The sequence below is a fragment of the Oncorhynchus mykiss genome, chromosome 27 (assembly GCF_057628025.1).
Source record: "Oncorhynchus mykiss isolate SJ-2025 chromosome 27, ASM5762802v1, whole genome shotgun sequence".
Lineage (NCBI taxonomy): Eukaryota > Metazoa > Chordata > Actinopteri > Salmoniformes > Salmonidae > Oncorhynchus > Oncorhynchus mykiss.
Window position 1 is genome coordinate 30581845 of NC_143048.1, and position 21789 is coordinate 30603633.

The window sequence follows — 21789 nt, forward strand, 5'->3', positions numbered from 1 at the left end:
GCCGTAGGAGGGCAACAACCCAGCAGCAGGACCGCTACCTCCGCCTTTGTGCAAGGAGGAGCACTGCCAGAGCCCTGCAAAATGACCTCCAGCAGGCCACAAATGTGCATGTGTCTGCTCAAACGGTCAGAAACCGACTCCGTGAGGGTGGTATGAGGGCCCGACGTCCACAGGTGGGGGTTGTGCTTACAGCCGAACACCGTGCAGGACGTTTGGCATTTGCCAGAGAACACCAAGATTGGCAAATTCGCCACTGGCGCCCTGTGCTCTTCACAGATGAAAGCAGGTTCACACTGAGCACATGTGACAGACGTGACAGAGTCTGGAGACGCCGTGGAGAACGTTCTGCTACCTGCAAAATGATCCTCCAGCATGACCGGTTTGGCGGTGGGTCAGTCATGGTGTGGGGTGGCATTTCTTGTGCTTGCCAGGAGGTAGCCTGACTGCCATTAGGTACCGAGATGAGATCCTCAGACCCCTTGTGAGACCATATGCTGGTGTGGTTGGCCCTGGCTTCCTCCTAATGCAAGACAATGCTAGACCTCATGTGGCTGGAGTGTGTCAGCAGTTCCTGCAAGAGGAAGGCATTGATGCTATGGACTGGCCCGCCCGTTCCCCAGACCTGAATCCAATTGAGCACATCTGGGACATCATGTCTCGCTCCATCCACCAACGCCACGTTGCACCACAGACTGTCCAGGAGTTGGCGGATGCTTTAGTCCAGGTCTGGGAGGAGATCCCTCAGGAGACCATCCGCCACCTCATCAGGAGCATGCCCAGGCGTTGTAGGGAGGTCATACAGGCACGTGGAGGCCACACACACTACTGAGCCTCATTTTGACTTGTTTTAAGGACATTACATCAAAGTTGGATCAGCCTGTAGTGTGGTTTTCCACTTTAATTTTGAGTGTGACTCCAAATCCAGACCTCCATGGGTTGATAAATGTGATTTCCATTGATAATTGTTGTTGATAATTGTTGTGTGCACATTCAACTATGTAAAGAAAATAGTATTTAATAAGAATATTTCATTCATTCAGATCTAGGATGTTATTTTAGTGTTCCCTTTATTTTTTTGAGCAGTGTATATACCAAAAAAGTGTTAAACAAATCAAAATAGATTTGAGATTTGAGATTCTTCAAAGTAGCCACCCTTTGCATTGATGACAGCTTTGCACATTCTTGGCATTCTCTCAACCAGCTTCATGAGGTAGTCACTTGGAATGCATTTCAATTAATAGGTGTGCCTTCTTAAAAGTTCATTTGTGGAATTTCTTTCCTTCTTATTGCATTTCAGCCAATCAATTGTGTTGTGACAAGGTAAAGGGGTATACAGAAGATAGCCCTATTTGGTAAAGACCAAGTCCATATTATGGCAAGAACAGCTCAAATAAGCAAAGAGAAATGACATTCCATCATTAATTTAAGACAGTTTCATCATAGCGCTTGATGGTTTTTGCGACTGCACTTGAAGAAACTTGAAGAAACTTTCAAAGTTCTTGAAATTTGAAAGTTTCTTCAAGTGCAGTCGCAAAAACCATCAAGCACTATGATGAAACTGGCTCTCATGAGGACGGCCACAGCAATGGAAGACCCAGAGTTACCTCTGCTGCAGAGGATACGTTCATTAAAGCTACCAGACTCAACATCAACTATTCACAGGAGACTGTGTTTATCAGGCCTTCATGGTCGAATATCTGCAAAGAAACCTCTACTAAAGGACACCAATTAGAAGAAGAGACTTGCTTGGGCCAAGAAATACAAGCAATGGACATTAGACCGGTTGAAATTTGTCCTTTGGTCTAGCTAGAGTCCAAATTGGAGATTTTTGGTTCCAATCGCTGTGACTTTCTGAGATGCGGTGTGGGTGAACGGATGATGTGTATTTCCCACCGTAAACCATGGAGGAGGAGATTTTATGGTGTGGGGGTTCTTTGCTGGTGACACTGTCTGTGATTTGTTTAGAATTCAAAGAACAATTAACCAGAAAGGCTACCACAGCATTATGCAGCGATACACCATCCCATCTGGTTTGGGCTTAGTGGGACTATCATTTATTTTTTAGCTGGACAGTGACCCAACAGACCTCCAGCCTGTGTAAGGGCTATTTTACCAAGAAGAAGAGTGATGGAGTGCTGCATCAGATGACCTGGCCTCCACAATTCCCCGACCTCAACCAAATTGAGATGGTTTGGGATGAGTCAGACCACAGAGTGAAGGAAAAGCAGCCAACAAGTGCTCAGCATATGTGGGAACTCCTTCAAGACTGTTGGAAAAACATTCCGCATGAAGCTGGTTGAGAGAATGCCAAGAGTGTGCAAAGCTGTCATCAAGGAAAAGGGTGGCTATTAGAAGATGTTCCATTTAAAAAAATGGCCGTTTCCAGCTACAATAGTCATTTACAACACTAACAATGTCTACACTGTATTTCTGATCAATTTGTTATGTTATTTTAATGGACAAAAATGTGCTTTTCTTTAAAAAACAAGAACATTTCTAAGTGACCCCGAACTTTTGAACAGTAGTGTATTTTGATTTGTTTAACACTTTTTTGCTTGCTACAAAGTTCTGTATGTGTTATTTCATTGTTTTGATGCCTTCACTATTATTCTACAATGTAGAAAATAGTACAAATAAAGAAAAAAATGTTGACCGGTAGTGTGTATATATATATATACATATACATATTGTCTAATGAATGGGGTAGGATAGGGATTGAGATTAGTGTTGGGGTTTGCAAAGTGATTTGGTTGCTATTAGGATCTATTGGATTTTAGATTAAAGCTAGAATGCTTGGTGGTACGTCAATTGAAATAGTCTGAAATGTTTCCACTGATAAGGGCTTTAACTGTTTTATTCTCACCTTTGTTCTGAACATTATTCAATAATCTATAATCATATTAATCTCATGTGCTACCCTTTCAACTGATACCATGCTTATGTTGCATATCACTCATATTTGCTAAGCTATTAGCATTTACATTTGATGAAGCCCATATTGTTAACAATCACTGGAGTTTAAGGCATTAAAAAGGAAATATTAATGAATGCCTTACTGAATTAATTGCCATATCTGTTATTTTATCACCATGGATGTAAAGACCATTTAAGTATTCTATGTGTATAATAGGGTTTGAGTACTTCCATAATGTTTCTCTCCACTCTCCTCTTCATTGGGTCTGCAGATTGCAGAGTGGGAGGAGAACCAGCTTGACGAGCAGGTGAACTTTGACAACTGCAAGATCGACCCTGCCCCCTTCCAACTGGTGGAGCGCACCTCACTACATAAGGTCTGTCTGTCTGTCTGTTAATTATGCTGCTCAGTATAACCCCCTTTTGACTGTGTCCTCCATAATGTCCTCCATTCATAATGGTTTATAATGGTTTATTTGGTTTCATGCATGTTAACATTAGAAGCCCACTCCCTAAGTTTGTTTTACTCACTGCTTTAGCACACTCTGCCAACCCGGTCTTAGTCGTCTCTGAATCCTGGCTTAGGAAAACCACCAAAACCTTGAAATCTCCATCGCTAACTATAGCATTTTCCGTCAAGATAGAACTGCCATAGGGGGCGGTGTTGCAATCTATTGCAAATATAGCCTGCAGAGTTCTGTATTACTATCCAAGTCTGTACCCAAAAATTCAAGCTTCTACTTCTAAAAATTCACCTTTCCAGAAACAAGTCTCTCACTGTTGCCGCTTGCTATAGACCTCCCTCTGCCCCCAGCTGTGCCCTCGATACCATGTGAATTGATTGCCCCTGTCGTGACGTTGTATTAGTTAATGTGACGACTGTTGCTCATCGAATGATTAAAAGTTTCTAATTGTGTGATTAACTGAATCAAGCAATTATTAACTCATTAACCTGTTAACCAATTATTAACTCATTAACCTGTTAACCAATTATTAACTCATTAACCTGGGGCACCATGGGAAAACTAGTTTTTATTGAGTTTCTATTTCCCAAATTAACTCAAAGAATATCAGAATATCGATTTTACAACAGCAGCTAATTAACCAGTTACCTCTACAATCTCGTTCTGAACGTCGTATAGCCCGTGAATCTGCACGGACCCGGGTCTCACCAATAAGTTTGTACCACACCAATCTTAGTTGAATATTTATTTACTAGAAAGCTAAAATGATGATAAAAGATACACATAGACAAAACACATTATAGGCTATTGATTAGAACTTAGTAAAACGGGCCAACACACTATGGTGCGTGTTACCCAAAATGGGGATTTCAAAGAGAGAGAGGAAAAATAAAGTACACGAGAGAAATATACATTTGGGTGAATTTGTCAGCTATGCTATTCTAACCCTAGCCTTGCCCCAAACTGCCGCTCTTATTGGTCAGAATATAATGATGTAATTACGTGGGGAAGATCTCAGAGGATTCTCTGTGTGGACCGTTCAGGGGACCGTTCAGGCTGCTCGATGACACACTTCTCCGGGCGCACCTTTCTGGTCGTCCTCACAATGTCAGTGTCCTTTTGGCTTAGGAGTCTGTTCCCTCACCCTTGCTCTGGAAGGGGTCTTCTGAGGACAGACAGATCTGTAGCTCAGAGCTCACAGCATAGGAATGAAACCATTTAGATACCACGATTCGCTGGGATTGGATGCTAAGGGGGTCCGGCTTGAATTCACCCGCTTAGACACAGCTACTCATCCGTAGCTTGGGTAGAAAAATATTTATTTGTCTTCAAACTTGTGTTGCGTTCTGGGTTCATTGACTTTTTAGACCTTGGCTGTATCTTGGGTCACGTAGTCTCCTCTGTAAATTCTTTACTCACAGGTTTTATACCCTCGTGTCAGAAGTGGGCGTAACCGCCTTTAGGGCAATTCTCTGGGCGTACCTAGTTAAGAGGCATGGTCTAGATTTTACTCAAATCCAATTTTAGACAACTAACTTCACATTTCATCTTTACCAAAACATTCTCTTTGATTTGGACATTTTCCATACAACGTACAATGTATAAACATCAAACAAACACTAGGTAAACTGTTGACGTTACAATGTTTTCGTAATAACGTCATCTATTAATCTTTAATAACAAAACAAAAATGACATACATTTTCATGTTCCATCTATCGTCATGACCACCATTGTGGCTGACAGAAACCATTGTTCCTGGAATGACATTGACCTCATCCCGTCAGTAGGTGATGCCTGTCTATACTTTAAAAGTGCCTTCCTCACCATCTTAAATAAGCATGCCCCATTCAAAAAATGTAGAACTAGGAATAGATATAGTCCTTGGTTCACTGCAGACCTGTCTGCCCTTGACAAGCACAAAAACATCCTGTGGCGTTCTGCATTAGCATCGAATAGCCCGTGATATGCAACTTTTCAGGGAAGTTAGGAACAAATATACACAGGCAGTTAGGAAAGCTAAGACTAGCTTTTTCAAACAGAAATTTGCACATTAAGCATCTCCAATCCAAAATTAAATCTATAACTGGCTTCCTATATCGCAACAAAGCATCCTTCACTCATGCTGCCAAACATACCCTCGTAAAACTGACCATCCTACCGATCCTCGACTTCGGTGATGTCATCTATAAAATAGCCTCCAACACTCTACTCAACAAACTGGATGCAGTCTATCACAGTGCCATCCGTTTTGTCACCAAAGCCCCATACACTACCCACCATTGCGACCTGTACACTCTCGTTGGTTGGCCCTCGCTTCATGCGCATCGCCAAACCCACTGGCTACAGGTTATCTACAAGTCTCTGCTAGGTAAAGCCCCGCCTTATCTTAGCTCATTGGTCACCATAGCAGCACCCACTCGTAGCACGCGTTCCGTCAGGTATATCTCACTGGTCACCCCCAAAGCCAATTCCTCCTTTGGTCATCTTTACTTGCAGTTCTCTGTTGCCAATGACTGGAACAAACTGCAAAAATCTCTGAAGCTGGAGACTCATATCTCCCTCACCAACTGTCAGAGCAGCTCACAGATCACTGCACCTGTACATAGCCCATCCAACTACCTCATCCCCATACAGTATTTATTTTTCTTGCTCCTTTGCACCCCAGTATCTCTACTTGCACATTCATCTTCTGCACATCTACCATGCCAGTGTTTAATTGCTATATTGTAATTACTTTGCCACCATGGCCTATTTATTGCACTCACTGTATATAGACTTTTTGTTTTATTTTGTTCTACTGTATTATTGACTATGTTTTGTTTATTCCATGTGTAACTCTGTGTTGTTGTATGTGTTGAATTGCTATGCTTTATCTTGGCCAGGTCGCAGTTGTAAATGAGAACTTGTTCTCAACTAGCCTACCTGGTTAAATAAAGGTGAAATAAATCAAATAAAATAAAAAAATGCCCCACCCCCTCTTTTCCTCTCTTCTCCCATCCTCACCTCCCTGCTCTGTGTGCCTGCTGTTAAAACATTTAAGAGTGTGATTCTGTACCAATCCATCAAGCTCTCCCCTCTCTCAACCTTCCTCACCGCACACTGCCAACACCCAATACCACATACAGTCTCCCTCCACATATTAGTGTGTGCATGTGCGCATGCTCTAGAGCTGGGACGATAAACCAAAACCGACCATCTCGATCACTTATCGCAGGCATTTTGCTGATGTCGTTCATTACGATAAGTAGCCTATACTAGACAAATGTTAAGTTTGAAATGAAATAAGTTTGCTAATAAGGGTGATTGTCAATGGGATAATTAATGGTAGTATAACCATCAAACTAGTAATTGGTATAAAGTACTTAAGTTGTTTTTTTTAGGTATCTGTACTTTACTTTACTAATTTATATTTTTGACAACTTTTACTCCACTACATTCAACTGTGGTGCACATTCTTATAAACTCCTCTTTCTATTTAGTATTTTTGCATCAATTCAGATGTTGTCCTGTGTGTGTGTGTGTGTGTGTGTGTGTGTGTGTGCGTGCGTGCGTGCGTGCGTGTCAGTCTGGGGGATGTGTATTCCATGCTACTGTATGTTTGTGTTGTTTGTTTCCTGGTACATTGTAATGGAAAACTCCCATTGCATTAAATATTTAAATGACAATAAGGTAGTTCTATTCCCGGTGATTTGGGTTTAGGCTCAAGCTGCTGTATGTGTGGTTCACTTGACGTTCTAGCAGTTTATAGTATCAGTAGGGATGTTGTACCTTTCACAACAATCTAGCTCAGTGGTGCTCAAACACCTGATTACACTAATCAACGTGATTCCTTTTGATTACTTGCTGATTACTTCATTAGTTGAATGAGGAAGGACCCTGCACACCATGCAGCTCTCCAATGACCACTAAGGTGACTGTTCTAATGCACTAACTGCGTTAGTTTAATAGCTGCTCAAAGATTTTCACAGGAGGCTATGTCTCCAGAGGAATGTCAAAAGGGAATCTATGGTTGGTTGTGTTCTAGCAGTTTAAGGTGTTTGTTCCAAGTGTTCTAGATGTTGGTTCTAAATGTTGATTCAAACATTTTTAAGCTGTTGGTTCTGAGTGTTCTAAATATTGGTTCTAAGTGTGTTGTTCTTTTGTCCCCAGACCCACACCATCTTCTCTCTGCTTGGGTTGGACCATGCCTATGTCACCAGCATCGGACGACTCATTGGAGTGGTGTCCCTCAAAGAGGTGAGTGACACGGATCACCTGGAGTTGACCACATCAACATGACACTGTCCCATCATTATCATCACTTACAGCATCATGACAGTCAACATCATCATAACAATGTCCATCATCATCATCTTCCTCACTGTCACAATCATCTGCATAACCTAACATTATGACTATAACTACTGTTCCCTGAAGGAGGGGGGGGGGGTCGCACTCTTGAGACTTCGGTTAAAGGAAGTAAAATCAGGCCTGACAAGGACAATGAAATCCGCGCCTCGCTGGTGATAAGTGTGAGGCTCGGATTTATTCCTTCAATTTAATACGGCTCTTCACCGAGCCCAGGAACGCATGTTGTGGGGCCAAATAGGTGTTGTACCTTGTTTCCCTCCTTCAGGGAACAGTAGTTATGGTGATAACCAATGTTCCTTCAAATGTTTGGGGTCACTGAGCAAATTTTAGATCTTGTGAACGGAAACTTGAACAGTGTGAGAATTTTGTGCATCTTCTGGCGCACATTTACAGTGAACACTGAGGCTGTACCCTTACAGTTTTAGACAGTAGCCAATAAGATACTGTGGCTATTTGAGCATAGTGTAGGCCTACCAACAGAACCAATGGAGCAAATCACATAGCATTATCATATGGAAATAGCTTTTGATTTCTATGATATAGCCTACAGTAGCCTATATGTGGTGTTCAATGCAGACCTACATTGCATGAGACTTCTAAAAACTTTTTTACATTATGAAGGGCTTGACATTAATTCATTATTTTTTAGTTGGCCTGTAACACCATGGGCCAAATAGGTGACTGTACATTTCATTGTATTGTGTTATATGATGCAAAAAAAACACTTTACAAAAAACAATGAATTATTATTACCATACTTTAACCCCTCTGCCTATTGGCTTATTTGCATATTCAAGCCTGTCTCTAAATATAACACTGCCCCTTTTTACCTGACTGTTTATTTAAAGACCGCTTTAAATGTGCTCTTGTGGGAAGCAGTAATTCCCCATTGCTGACCTATAAAAATCGTCTAATAACTCGCTAACTAGCAAAGAATGTCAACAAATGCGCACACGCGCGGCTCTGATATGAACAAAAACGCGCATTCACTAGCGGGGGGTGAAAATCTGCTAGTGGGCTACCGCTGCCAAAAGAATTCTACTCCGTTGCGTTCGGTCTCTGCCTACAACAAAATCACAGACTCAATCTTGCAGAGTTAGATTTGTTTGGTTTGTTGCGTTGAAAAGGGGCTGATATAATGTTGATTTGTTCACAGAAAAAAATATCCATATAGTGCAAACTCAGTGAAGTTCAATCTCTTGAGTCTCTGCGCGACATGGCATTTATGCTACGCAGCAGTCCTTGGAGGAAGTGCGCAGCCGCTCACACCAGAAGGGTACCTTTTGAGGGTACCTTGATCATAACGTTACATAAGCTTTCAGTCAGTTAATTTCGGAACAACATACTGTGGAGAAATGGAATCCAGCCCCATCCGACCCCAACGGATTTCATTGGCCTTGTTAGCCGTGATTTTAGTTACTTCAACGGAGGTCATGAGAGTGCAACTCCCCTCATGGTACACTACAAAAGTATGTGGACACCGGCTCGTCAACATCTCATTCCAAAATCACGGGCATTAATATGGAGTTGGTCCCCCCAATCCAGCCTCCCCTCAATTATGTAATTGTTTTAAATGTAACCTTTATTTAACTAGGCAATGACAGTTTACTGGGGAACAGTGGGTTAACTATCTTGTTCAGGGCCAAACAACATATTTTTTACCTTGTCAGCTCAGGGATTCAATCCAGCAACCTTTCGGTTACTGGTCCAACGCTCCAAACACTAGGCTACCTGCTGCCCCACTCTTCTGGGAAGGCTTTCCACTAGATGTTGGAACATTGCTGCGGGCACTTTCTTCCATTCAGCCGCGAGCATTAGTGAGGTTGGGCACTGATATTGGGCAATTCTGTATGGATCTCGCCTTGTGCACGGGGGGCATTGTCATGCTGAAACAGGAAAGGGCCTTCCCCAAACTGTTGCCACAAAGTTGGAAGCACAGAATTGTCTTGAATGTCATTATATGCTGTAGCATTAACATTCCCCTTCACTGGAACTAAGGTGGCCTCGCCCAAACCATGAAAAACACCCCCAGACCATTATTCCTCTTCCACCAAACTTTACAGAAAGGCACTATGCATTGGGGCAGGTAGCGTTCTCCTGGCATCCGCCAAACCCAGATTCGTCCGTCAGGACTGCCAAATAAATGGTGAAGCATGATTCATCACTCCAGAGAATGCGTTTCCACTGCTCCAGAGTCTAATGGCGACAAGCTTTACACCACTCAAGCCGACGCTTGGCATTGCGCATGGTGATCTTAGGCTTGTGTGCGGCTGCTCGGCCATGGAAACCCATTTCATGAATCCCCGACCAACTGTTCTTGTGCTGACATTGTTTCCAGATAAAGTTTGGAACTCAGTAGTGTGTTGCAAGTGAGGACAGATTATTTTTATGAGCTTCAACGGTCACATTCTGTGAGTTAGTGTGTCCTACCACTTTGCTGCTGAGCCGTTGTTGCTCCTAGACGTTTCCACTTCACAATAACAGCACTTACAGTTGACCTGGGCAGCTCTAGCAGGGCAGAAATTTGACAAACTGACTTGTTGGAAAGGTGGCATACTATGACGGTGCCACGTTGAAAGTCAATGGAGATTGCATGGCTGTGTGCTGGGTTTTATACACCTGTCAGCAACAGGTGTGGCTGAAATAGCCGAATCCACTAATTTGAAGGGATGTCCACATACTTTTGGCCATGTAGTGTATGTTGTACCGAAGTTGACTGACTGAAAGGGAACTGTCACCACCATCACACACAGTCCGCATTAATGAGCTCGGCTCTTTCCGGCCCTTCAATTGGTGACAGACAACGAGACAAATGACTGGTTAATGTTCCTTGCAGTCTCTCTTCTTTCTGCCTCTTTTTCTCTCTCTCTCTCTCTCTCTCTCTCACTCTCTCTCTCTCACTCTCACTCTCACTCTCTCGCTCTCCACAAACAAAACAGAAAGGAGCACTCTGTCTTTGTGAATTGGCTGTAAAACGGGAGATTGGTGCTAAGCACAGTGTTGTTCCACTGGCTGACAATTAGGCCTTTTATTTGGTATTAGACAAGCAGACAAAAACAGCATTGAGATGAGCCTCGCCTCCCCTCGTCTCCTCCCCTCGTCTCAACTCTCCCCGCCTCTTGTCTCTGTCACACAGTACTACTGCATTCAGCTCTCCTTATGCCTCCTAATAATAACTGGATACACAGGGAGGGTGTGTGTGCAACCTGTGTCTCTGCTTAGAAACAGCTGTTTCCAAGACATCTGTCATTGTTGGGGAAGGAGAGGGATGGAGTGTATGACATGATATCTGATCAGGGCTATTGTTTAGTCAAATAAATGTTGAGTTTCATAACCATAAAATGTGTCCGCCTTTACTTTATTATAGGCTTGGGCAGTAACCTGATTGTCATACCGACCTTGTGCCATGCCGGGATATTCGGTAATACCCCACTGAGCCTTTATAATCCGATGGGTTAGCAATGCTAACAAGTACATGTCAAATCCAATAGAGAATGCTAACGAGCGCATTGCGAACATTTTATAGTCCCTGAACTAAAGTATTTGCAGGACAGACCACCTAGCTCATTAAGTTATACAAGTAACAAAAAATGCTCTTCACCTTTTGCTGCACGCGCAAAACAAATATTAAACAGCAAGGCTCTTGATCCAGGAGGGGATTCTCTGCTCTTACCAAGAGAAGCTTGATTTTGGAAAAAGCTCACTACGTAGCTAGATAGCTAACTAGCTACTTAGTTTGCAAACCAAATGCACACAAGCAGAGCATTTAACACATTTTAGACAGTTAACTTAATAGTTCTAAGATATCTAGCTGGCAAACATTTAGTTGTGAATTCCATACAGTACTAAATTGTACAGTACATCTCCTTTGTACAAGACAAAGGAGATGATTGTGGACTACACTTCCCTAACACTGTTGCTGTACAAGGCTGTAGTGGAGCAGGTTGAGAGCTTCAAGTTCCTTGGTTTCCACATCACCAACAAACTAACATGGTCCAAGCATACCAAGACAGTCGTGAAGCGGGCACGACAAAACCTATTCCCCCTATTTGGCATGGGTCCTCAACCATGATCCTCAACCTGCTCCTACAGCTGCACCATCGAGAGCATGGTTGCATCACTGCCTGGTATGGCAACTGCTCGGCCTCCGACCGCAAGGCACTACAGATGGTAGTGTGTAAGGCCCAATACATCACTGGGGCCAAGCTTCCTTCCACCCAGGACCTCTATACCAACCAGGTGGTGTCAGAGGAAGGCCCTAAAAATGTTCAGACTCCAGCCACCCTAGTCATAGACTGTTCTCTCTGCTACCACACGGCAAGCGGTACCAGAACGTCAAGTCTAGGTCCCAAAGGCTTCTAAACAGCTTCTATCCCGAAGCCATAAGAACATCTAATCAAATGCTACCCAGACTATTTGCATTGACCCCTTTTACGTTGCTACTTTCTGTTATTATCTAAACATAGTCACTTTAACTCTACCTACATGTACATGTTACCTCGACTAACTGGTGCTCCCGCACATTGACTCTGTACCAGTACCCCCTGTATATAGCCTCGCTGTTGCTCTTTATTGTTTTAGGTATTTTTCTTTAAACTGCATTGTTGCTTAAGGGCCTGTAAGTAAGCATTTCACTGTCAGGTCTACTACACCTGTTGTATTCAGCGCATGTGACAAATAAAAATGTATTTGATTTGATTACCTGGCACGTGCTGCACAGTGAGTGACTCACAAGGCTCTGGTCTTTTGTCGCTGTGTGCTTGTAAACAAACGCCACGTGACATGTGACTGGAGACTACTGTAAGCATCATAATAATGTGACAGGTAAAATGAAGAACTCAATCTACTTTATCTCTTAATGTATTGCACAAGTTGACTGCAGGTATTTACTTAAAGTAGCTACAAACATTCACATTTATTTAAAGAAATAGTTTAAACGATATTGACGGTATTGAATAACCATCCCATGGCCATTTCCAAATACCTCGGTATATGGTATATGGCCCAAGTCTACTTTATTACCATGGTACAGTAGCGTAGCCACACTCCTTGTAGTATCACCTAGAAACACCATAGCAATCACCCTGTAATATCGCCATGGTTAAACCTCACCATTCTGCTTTGGTCTACACTTCCCTAACACTGTCGGAGTACAGATTGAACTGTCCTCTCTGGTACAAAGCCTTACTTATTTTCAATCCCAAATTGACTGTACTCCATAACTGTCCTCTCTGGTACAAAGCCTTACTTATTTTCAATCCCAAATTGACTGTACTCCATAACTGTCCTCTCTGGTACTAAGCCTTACTTATTTTCAATCCCAAATTGACTGTACTCCATAACTGTCACCCTTAGTCCCTAAGTGTCAGTGTACAGGCAAGGGGTCTGATTGGGCAAGTCTCTTGGCCTTTGTTGACTGATTCTTCCTGTATTATCCCTGTAGCTGCGGAAGGCCATCGAGGGTTCTGTGGCGGTAAAAGGGGTGAAGGTGCGCCCCCCTCTGTCCAGTTTCCGGGACAGCGGCACCAGCGGCACCAGCAGCAGCAATAGTGAGAACGAAGCCACAGAGCTCCACAAGCTGTGGGACCGTCACAAGTCCATGTCCCTCCCCCGGGAGCACCTGGCCTCCGACTCTGATGAGAAGTCCCAGTGAGGGGGATGGGGACAGGGGGATGGGATGGTGACGGGTGTGTTGGAGGGTAGAGGAGTATGAGGAGCGTAGACCCCCCCCCGCCCCACCTCAAAACCACAACCGATGCTGCAACCTCAGGGCTTGGATCAATACTAAATTCTGGAAAAATAAAGTTCTCTCCTCCTCCTCTCCTAACCTTCCTCTCCATCCCTCTCTCCTTTACCCCTCCTCCCAGTGGGCTTTTGGGCCCTGCACTTACTCAACTCTTGAGGCTGAGGGATGGACTCTGCTCTCGCCCCAACCAGAACAGAAGAAATCTGGGTGTTAGGGAGGGGAGAGGAGTGTCACTGCTTAACAAAGGTGGTCAGAACAAAATGTATAGAATGTGGTTTGACTATAAAAGGTATTGCATTTTTATTCTTTTTTATAGCAACCTGGGTATTGGTGAGGAAATGTTCAAAGTTTGTTTTCATTTTGTGGACCTGTAAACATTTCTTTCTGACCAGTCTTCCATATACAGACGGTTCTATGGTGATAAGAAGATAGGCTTGTGTACCGGTAAAGATGTAAGTGTGTGTATTGAGTGCATGGACGTTTTGGTTTGTATGTATTTACACGAAGAAGGTAGCGAAACCAACCACCTGCTTTAATTACTTTGTGATTTGAATCTTCTTATCAGACACATTTCAATCTTATCATTCCAGCTCTGTCCTATTTTGTTCCCATCTGGTTGAGTGACCTGGAACTGGAAATAAGTATGGAGGTAGCCTAGCGGTTAGAGAGTTGGGCTAGCAACCGAAACGTTGCTGGTTCAAATACCTGAGCCGACAGGGTGAAACATGTCTGTGCCCTTGAGCAAGACACCTAACCCTACTTATCTCCAGGGGTACTGTACTACTATGGCTGACACAGTAAAACAACACATCTCCCTCTACCTATCCAGTGTATGGGACGATGCAACAGCTATGTTTATGTTTTATTTTTTGTCCTTGCCTCTGTAGAAAGAACCACATACTGTTCTGGTCTCACATTGGGAGACATCTTCACCTCTCTCTCTCTCTCTCTCTCTCTCTCTCTCTCTCTCTCTCTCTCTCTCTCTCTCTCTCTCTCTACAGCGAGACAAATGACTGGTTAATGTTCCTTGCAGTCTCTCTTCTTTCTGCCTCTTGTTCTCTCTCTCTCTCTCTCTCTCTCTCTCTCTCTCTCTCTCTCGCTCTCTCTCTCTCTCGCTCTCTACTTTTTTCTGTGTTGCATTTGTGAGTGAGTCTGGGTGAGAGAATAGTCTACTCTATGCAAACAGATGTACAGTATGTATGTAGGAATTATGTAGAATGGTGAAAGCATGTGTGCTATTAACTCCTTTAAGAAAGCACGGCTTCAAACACACGCACACACACATACACACACACACAGGTTTTAATAAGAGCCAGTCTGCACACTCCAAGAGAAGAGGGTTTCTCTAAATATAGCTCTTAATAACCCTGACTGAGTGTGTTGGGCTAGGGAGGAAGGGAGGAAGAGAGGAAGAAGGAATGTGGGAAGAGAGAGTGAATGGACGGCTGAAAGATGACAGGATGAAAGCTTTTCAGTTATCTAATCTCCTGCTTTAGGGTGTTTTTCTTCAATCAAACCCAGGGTAGCTTTCTGGTTGGCCAACTTCACATCCCCGCTGTATATGCCTATTGTCCAGTAACACTATGGTGATCAGAGTAGGGTCAGACCCAGACCACATATAGCCAGTTTGATTAATGCTGTAAGGTAGCCAACTGACTGAAACTAGATATCTGAACTAACTGTCCAATGACAAACACTATAGCCCGTGCATACTGACCAATAAGAAACCGTCAGCATTACAGATCAGTGTTCTATACATAACCAATGACAAAGCACTCCATTCCTGCTACAGTATGACTTATCAATAGGCCTACTGATGTATAGAGCAGCCTAGAGAAGGTCTAGTTAGATGGTTAGGAGTCTGACCTCTGTGCTTTTTACTTATTCATGTATTTTCCTCACGACAGTCTCTGGCTTAATGTGCTGCATGGTTTCCTTAGTCATTTGAATGTATTTAACTTTTAATTACGTTTCGCTTGGTGATAGAAGCTCCATACTGCACAAGCCCAATGTGCAGCTTCCAATCAGATCTCACACACTCCCTCACTGAATTGTGGGTCAATATATATATATTTTGTTAGTATGGCCACTAGTCATTTTATTTCCGTCTTTCTTGCTCTCTCGCTCTCTGATGATTATCAGGCAGGGGTCATTTTGTGTCGTCTTTCTCGCTCTCTCTCTCTCTGATGAATATCAGGCAGGGGTCATTTTGTGTCGTCTTTCTTGCTCTCTCTCTCTCTGATGATTATCAGGCAGGGGTCATTTTGTGTCGTCTTTCTTGCTCTCTCTCTCTCTGATGAATATCAGGCAGGGGTCATTTTGTGTCGTCTTTCTTGCTCTCTCTCTCTCTGATGAATATCAGGCAGGGGTCATTTTGTGTCGTCTTTCTTCCTCTCTGATGATTATCAGGCAGGGGTCATTTTGTGTCGTCTTTCTTGCTCTCTCTCTCTCTGATGATTATCAGGCAGGGGTCATTTTGTGTCGTCTTTCTTGCTCTCTCTCTCTCTGATGAATATCAGGCAGGGGTCATTTTGTGTCGTCTTTCTTGCTCTCTCTCTCTCTCTGATGATTATCAGGCAGGGGTCATTTTGTGTCGTCTTTCTTCCTCTGATGATTATCAGGCAGGGGTCATTTTGTGTCGTCTTTCTTGCTCTCTCTCTCTCTGATGATTATCAGGCAGGGGTCATTTTGTGTCGTCTTTCTTGCTCTCTCGCTCTCTGATGATTATCAGGCAGGGGTCATTTTGTGTCGTCTTTCTTGCTCTCTCTCTCTCTGATGATTATCAGGCAGGGGTCATTTTGTGTCGTCTTTCTTTCGCTCTCGCTCTCTGATGATTATCAGGCAGGGGTCATTTTGTGACGTCTTTCTTGCTCTCTCGCTCTCTGATGATTATCAGGCAGGAGTCATTTTGTGTCGTCTTTCTTGCTCTCTCGCTCTCTGATGAGTTTCAGGAAGGGGTCATTTTGTGTCGTCTTTCTTGCTCTCTCTCTCTCTGATGATTATCAGGCAGGGGTCATTTTGTGTCGTCTTTCGTTCTCTCTCGCTCTCTGATGATTATCAGGCAGGGGTCATTTTGTGTCGTCTTTCTCGCTCTCTCGCTCTCTGATGATTATCAGGCAGGGGTCATTTTGTGTCGTCTTTCTTGCTCTCTCTCTCTCTGATGATTATCAGGCAGGGGTCATTTTGTGTCGTCTTTCTCGCTCTCTCGCTCTCTGATGATTATCAGGCAGGGGTCATTTTGTGTCGTCTTTCTTGCTCTCTCTCTGATGATTATCAGGCAGGGGTCATTTTGTGTCGTCTTTCTTGCTCTCTCGCTCTCTGATGATTATCAGGCAGGGGTCATTTTGTGTCGTCTTTCTTGCTCTCTCTCTCTCTGATGATTATCAGGCAGGGGTCATTTTGTGTCGTCTTTCTTTCTCTCTTCTTTGCAATGTTTGCACTGAAAGGCCTGATGCCTCTGAAAAGGACTGAGCAGAGTCACTTCCTGTGTCAAACACTCCTTCCACCTGCAGTTGTTGTTATTTTGATTTACTGCTGTTTTCTGCCAGTGACGTCAAGATTTCTGCTCACATATGCAAGCTGAGTGCATCTGGCTGGTTATACACATTCAGGTGCCTTATTCAGTGCCACATTGAACAAAGTACACACACACACACACTGACATTTCAACCACCTGGATGTGTTATTGCATGAAAAGGTTTTATTTTCAGTGGTGAGTTATTGCCTTGTTCACTGCCACTGAAAAGAAAAGACACACACTAACCTCTTCAGACTGACATGCCCATCCTCACATGCAGAGATAGACACTCACACACCTTGAGTGACAGCATGGCTTTGCATGAAGGAGTGCATGTGACTTTGAAGGCTGTGTTTTTATATTGTTAGAATTATGACCAGAAAAAGATTGAAAATATGAGGAGAAATATGCTCTTGTGTATATCATTTTAATTGACAATGTCATGATGATGATGATGATGGCTATTTGTTAAATATGTTGTTTTTATCCTCCTTTATTTTGTCTTTTCTCATTGAATTCATTTTGATCTAGGTTTGATTGGCATCATGCATTCATACAATGAGCTTTATTCATGACTTATTTTGGGAAAGGGGACAGAGCTTTTTGGGGAGGCGTGAATTTAGAACTTTGCTATAGGTTTACAGATTTAATATATTTAACATATCATGGCTGTAATATATGATCATTGCTATCTATCAAGTTGCTCTTCCTGCAACTCCTTTTTAGTTTTTGTTGCATATTGCTCTTCCATGTCTGATTGTTATAAAAAGGTCCAATGCTCAATGTTTTTCCAGCCTTGCAGCATGTCCCCAACATTTATACATTGTTATATATGTCATTTGTATAATGCAAGTAAAACTATAACACTAGCAGAATGAGACCCACTCTCTGAAGTAGCAGGAACATTTAAGGAATGTTTAAAGAATTTTTAAAGGACCCATGGGTGTTCTAATGCCCTGTGGTCCGTATGACATCATCATTTCACAAGTGCCTACATCATCTCAGGCCTCTGCATGGTAACAGGAGTAGGATAGGTTCTCTCTGTAAATGAATGTGATACATTTAAGGGATAGTAATGTCTACCCATGTCTCTGCATTTGATAGTAGTCATTCATACACACACACACACACACACACACACACACACACACACACACACACACACACACTAAAGACGTACACACACACAGAGGAGGAGGATAATGTGTCCGTGCAGTGTGCAATTATCCCTAATCACCACGGCAACTCGCCGTTGTCATTCCCCAAGCTAGCTGAAGGGACCAGTGAAAATACACACTTTTGATTTGCTTTAGTTCTCATTATTTTGTGTTTCTCTGAAGTCACTCCTTATTTTCCCTGTCCTTTCTTTATGACATCTCATTTGCTACCAGATAGATATAGTAGGGCAGGTACATATTTATTAATATGTTAATCAAAATAGAAGAAGAATCTGTGATTTGTTTTTTATTATTTCTATTTTAATGATTAGGTAATCAACTTGTGCAATAACGATTGTTCATCTCACTTTCTAACCAGATTTTAATCTATGACTTGACATGAATGCGAGATCCTTATTTTTGTAAAGAAATTGAAAACTGTAAAACATTATGTATGTATAAGAGGGAAACTAATGAACGCACAAGTGTGCGTGTGTAGACCTAAGGAAAGAAGGATGGTGTGTGTGTGTGTGGGATGACACACACACACAATGTCTGTTTGGTCCCAGGCCATTTCTGGATTCTGCTGCTTGTACTGTAGCTGTCTGACTCTGGACTGTATGATGTGTTATAGGCCCATTACGGAAACACATTGGGGTCAAACCAGACAGAGCTTAACAAGTCCAGTGCTATTTTTCACAAGAACAAATAAAACAATGTTTTGTATATCAGGGATGAATAAAGAGATTTTAACAAATGGCAGTCTGGAGTCTTGATCATGTCACGGCTATTCAAAGGAGAGGACCAAGGTGCAGCGTTGTGAGCGTACATTATCTTTTAATGATCAAAATGACGCCCCACTAAACACTACAAAAACAAACCGTGAAGCTCAAAAGCAAAGTGCTCTAAACAGCATCAACCTCTCACAAACACAGGTGGGAAAAAGGGTACCTAAGTATGGTTCCCAATCAGAAACAACGATAGACAGCTGTCCCTGATTGAGAACCATACCCGGCCAAACACAAAGAAATAGAAAACATAGAACACAAAACATAGAATGCCCACCCCAACTCACGCCCTGACCAAACCAAAATAGAGACATAAAAAGGATCTCTAAGGTCAGGGCGTGACAGATCATCCTAAAATGTTCCTTTCCCTCGCCCCTCTTTTTCTCTCTTCCTCCTCTCCTCCCAAGAATCTGTAGAACAGCAACTGTTTATTTTCTTTCTCTTTTTTTCTATCGCTCTCTCCTTCTTTCCCTCTGGGGTGTTTTTGTTGTTAAAAACAAATCTGTTTTTCGGAGTGAAATACCATCTGTACTGAAATGGGCAGATAAATGCTTAATTATAGCTAAATGGGTTCATTCATTAAGTGGGCTTCTCTATCCCTTGGCGGACTTCAGGTGTGAAAATAAACCTCTCTCCCTGTGGAGTCTATCATCTGTGTCTGTGTTCCAGACAGCTGTGCAGTAGAGTAGGATGTGTTTTAAACTGCCCTGTCTCTGCTGTTCCAGATGAGATTACAGTCCTGTCTCTGACGCCTTTGTTCTGAATTATGTCCCAGTGTAATCTATAATTCCTGTAATCTGACCAACAGTCAACACTGCAATCTGAGATGAGACCAAACACTACCCAATCCTGTTAGAGATTTGGATTATTCATGTCTGTCTGTATGTGTGTGAGAGAAACCGAGAGTAAGTGTATGTTGGAGAGAAAATGGCCCAATCTGTATTTTTTACCAATTTTCTGTAATTGAATACCATAAGAACAGTTTGTATTGCTTGATGGAGTGCCGGGGCTAGTCCTTGATGGAGGTGTTAGTGCCGGGGCTAGTCCTTGATGGAGGTGGTGGTGCCGGTGCTAGTCCTTGATGGAGGTGGTGGTGCCGGTGCTAGTCCTTGATGGAGGTGGTGGTGCCGGTGCTAGTCCTTGATGGAGGTGGTGGTGCCGGTGCTAGTCCTTGATGGAGGTGTTAGTGCTGGTGCTCGTCCTTGATGAAGGTGCCGGTGCCGGTGCTAGTCCTTGATGGAGGTGTTAGTGCTGGTGCTAGTCCTTGATGGAGGTGTTAGTGCCAGTGCTAGTCCTTGATGGAGGTGGTGGTGCCGGGGCTAGTCCTTGATGGAGGTGGTGGTGCCGGTGCTAGTCCTTGATGGAGGTGTTAGTGCTGGTGCTCGTCCTTGATGGAGGTGCCGGTGCTAGTCCTTGATGGAGGTGCCTGTGCCAGTCCTCGATGGAGGTGGTGGTGCCGGGGCTAGTCCTTGATGGAGGTGCCGGTGCTAGTCCTTGATGGAGGTGGTGGTGCCGGTGCTAGTCCTTGATGGAGGTGCCTGTGCTAGTCCTTGATGGAGGTGTTAGTGCCGGGGCTAGTCCTTGATGGAGGTGCCGGTGCTAGTCCTTGATGGAGGTGTTAGTGCCGAGGCTAGTCCTTGATGGAGGTGTTAGTGCCGGGGCTAGTCCTTGATGGAGGTGTTAGTGCCGGGGCTAGTCCTTGATGGAGGTGTTAGTGCCGGGGCTAGTCCTTGATGGAGGTGGTGGTGCCGGTGCTAGTCCTTGATGGATGTGGTGGTGCTGGTGCTAGTCCTTGATGGAGGTGTTAGTGCTGGGGCTAGTCATTGATGGAGGTGGTGGTGCCGGGGCTAGTCCTTGATGGAGGTGCCGGTGCTAGTCCTTGATGGAGGTGGTGGTGCCGGTGCTAGTCCTTGATGGAGGTGCCTGTGCTAGTCCTTGATGGAGGTGTTATTGCCGGGGCTAGTCCTTGATGGAGGTGCCGGTGCTAGTCCTTGATGGAGGTGTTAGTGCCGGCGCTAGTCCTTGATGGAGGTGTTAGTGCCGGGGCTAGTCCTTGATGGAGGTGTTAGTGCCGGTGCTAGTCCTTGATGGAGCTGGTGGTGCCGGTGCTAGTCCTTGATGGATGTGGTGGTGCTGGTGCTAGTCCTTGATGGAGATGTTAGTGCTGGGGCTAGTCATTGATGGAGGTGGTGGTGCCGGGGCTAGTCCTTGATGGAGGTGGTGGTGCCGGTGCTAGTCCTTGATGGAGGTGCCTGTGCTAGTCCTTGATGGAGGTGTTAGTGCCGGGGCTAGTCCTTGATGGAGGTGCCGATGCTAGTCCTTGATGGAGGTGTTAGTGCCGAGGCTAGTCCTTGATTGAGGTGTTAGTGCTGGTGCTAGTCTTTGATGGAGGTGCCGGTGCTAGTCCTTGATGGAGGTGTTAGTGCCGGGGCTAGTCCTTGATGGAGGTGTTAGTGCCGGGGCTAGTCCTTGATGGAGGTGTTAGTGCCGGGGCTAGTCCTTGATGGAGCTGGTGGTGCCGGTGCTAGTCCTTGATGGATGTGGTGGTGCTGGTGCTAGTCCTTGATGGAGGTGTTAGTGCTGGGGCTAGTCATTGATGGAGGTGGTGGTGCCGGTGCTAGTCCTTGATGGAGGTGCCGGTGCTAGTCCTTGATGGAGGTGTTAGTGCCGGGGCTAGTCATTGATGGATGTGGTGGTGCTGGTGCTACTCCTTGATGGAGGTGTTAGTTCTGGGGCTAGTCATTGATGGAGGTGGTAGTGCCAGTGCTAGTCCTTGATGGAGGTGGTGGTGCCGGTGCAAGTCCTTGATGGAGATGTTAGTGCCGTGGCTAGTCCTTGATGGAGGTGGTGGT

The 21789-nt window shown here is 44.0% G+C and overlaps 1 protein-coding gene across 2 annotated transcripts in view; it reads left to right on the plus strand.

Moving 5' to 3' along the window:
* LOC110507925 (chloride channel protein 2) overlaps positions 1-18906 on the plus strand; it is a 214799-nt gene extending 195893 nt beyond the window's left edge. For both annotated transcript variants that reach the window (XM_036964661.2, XM_036964662.2), the window contains 3 exons: positions 3186-3290; positions 7529-7615; positions 13173-18906. In XM_036964661.2, coding sequence (XP_036820556.1) covers positions 3186-3290; positions 7529-7615; positions 13173-13382 — 402 coding nt within the window. In that variant the 3' untranslated portion in view covers positions 13383-18906. The remainder of the gene's footprint in view (positions 1-3185; positions 3291-7528; positions 7616-13172) is intronic.
* Positions 18907-21789: the final 2883 nt, after the last annotated feature.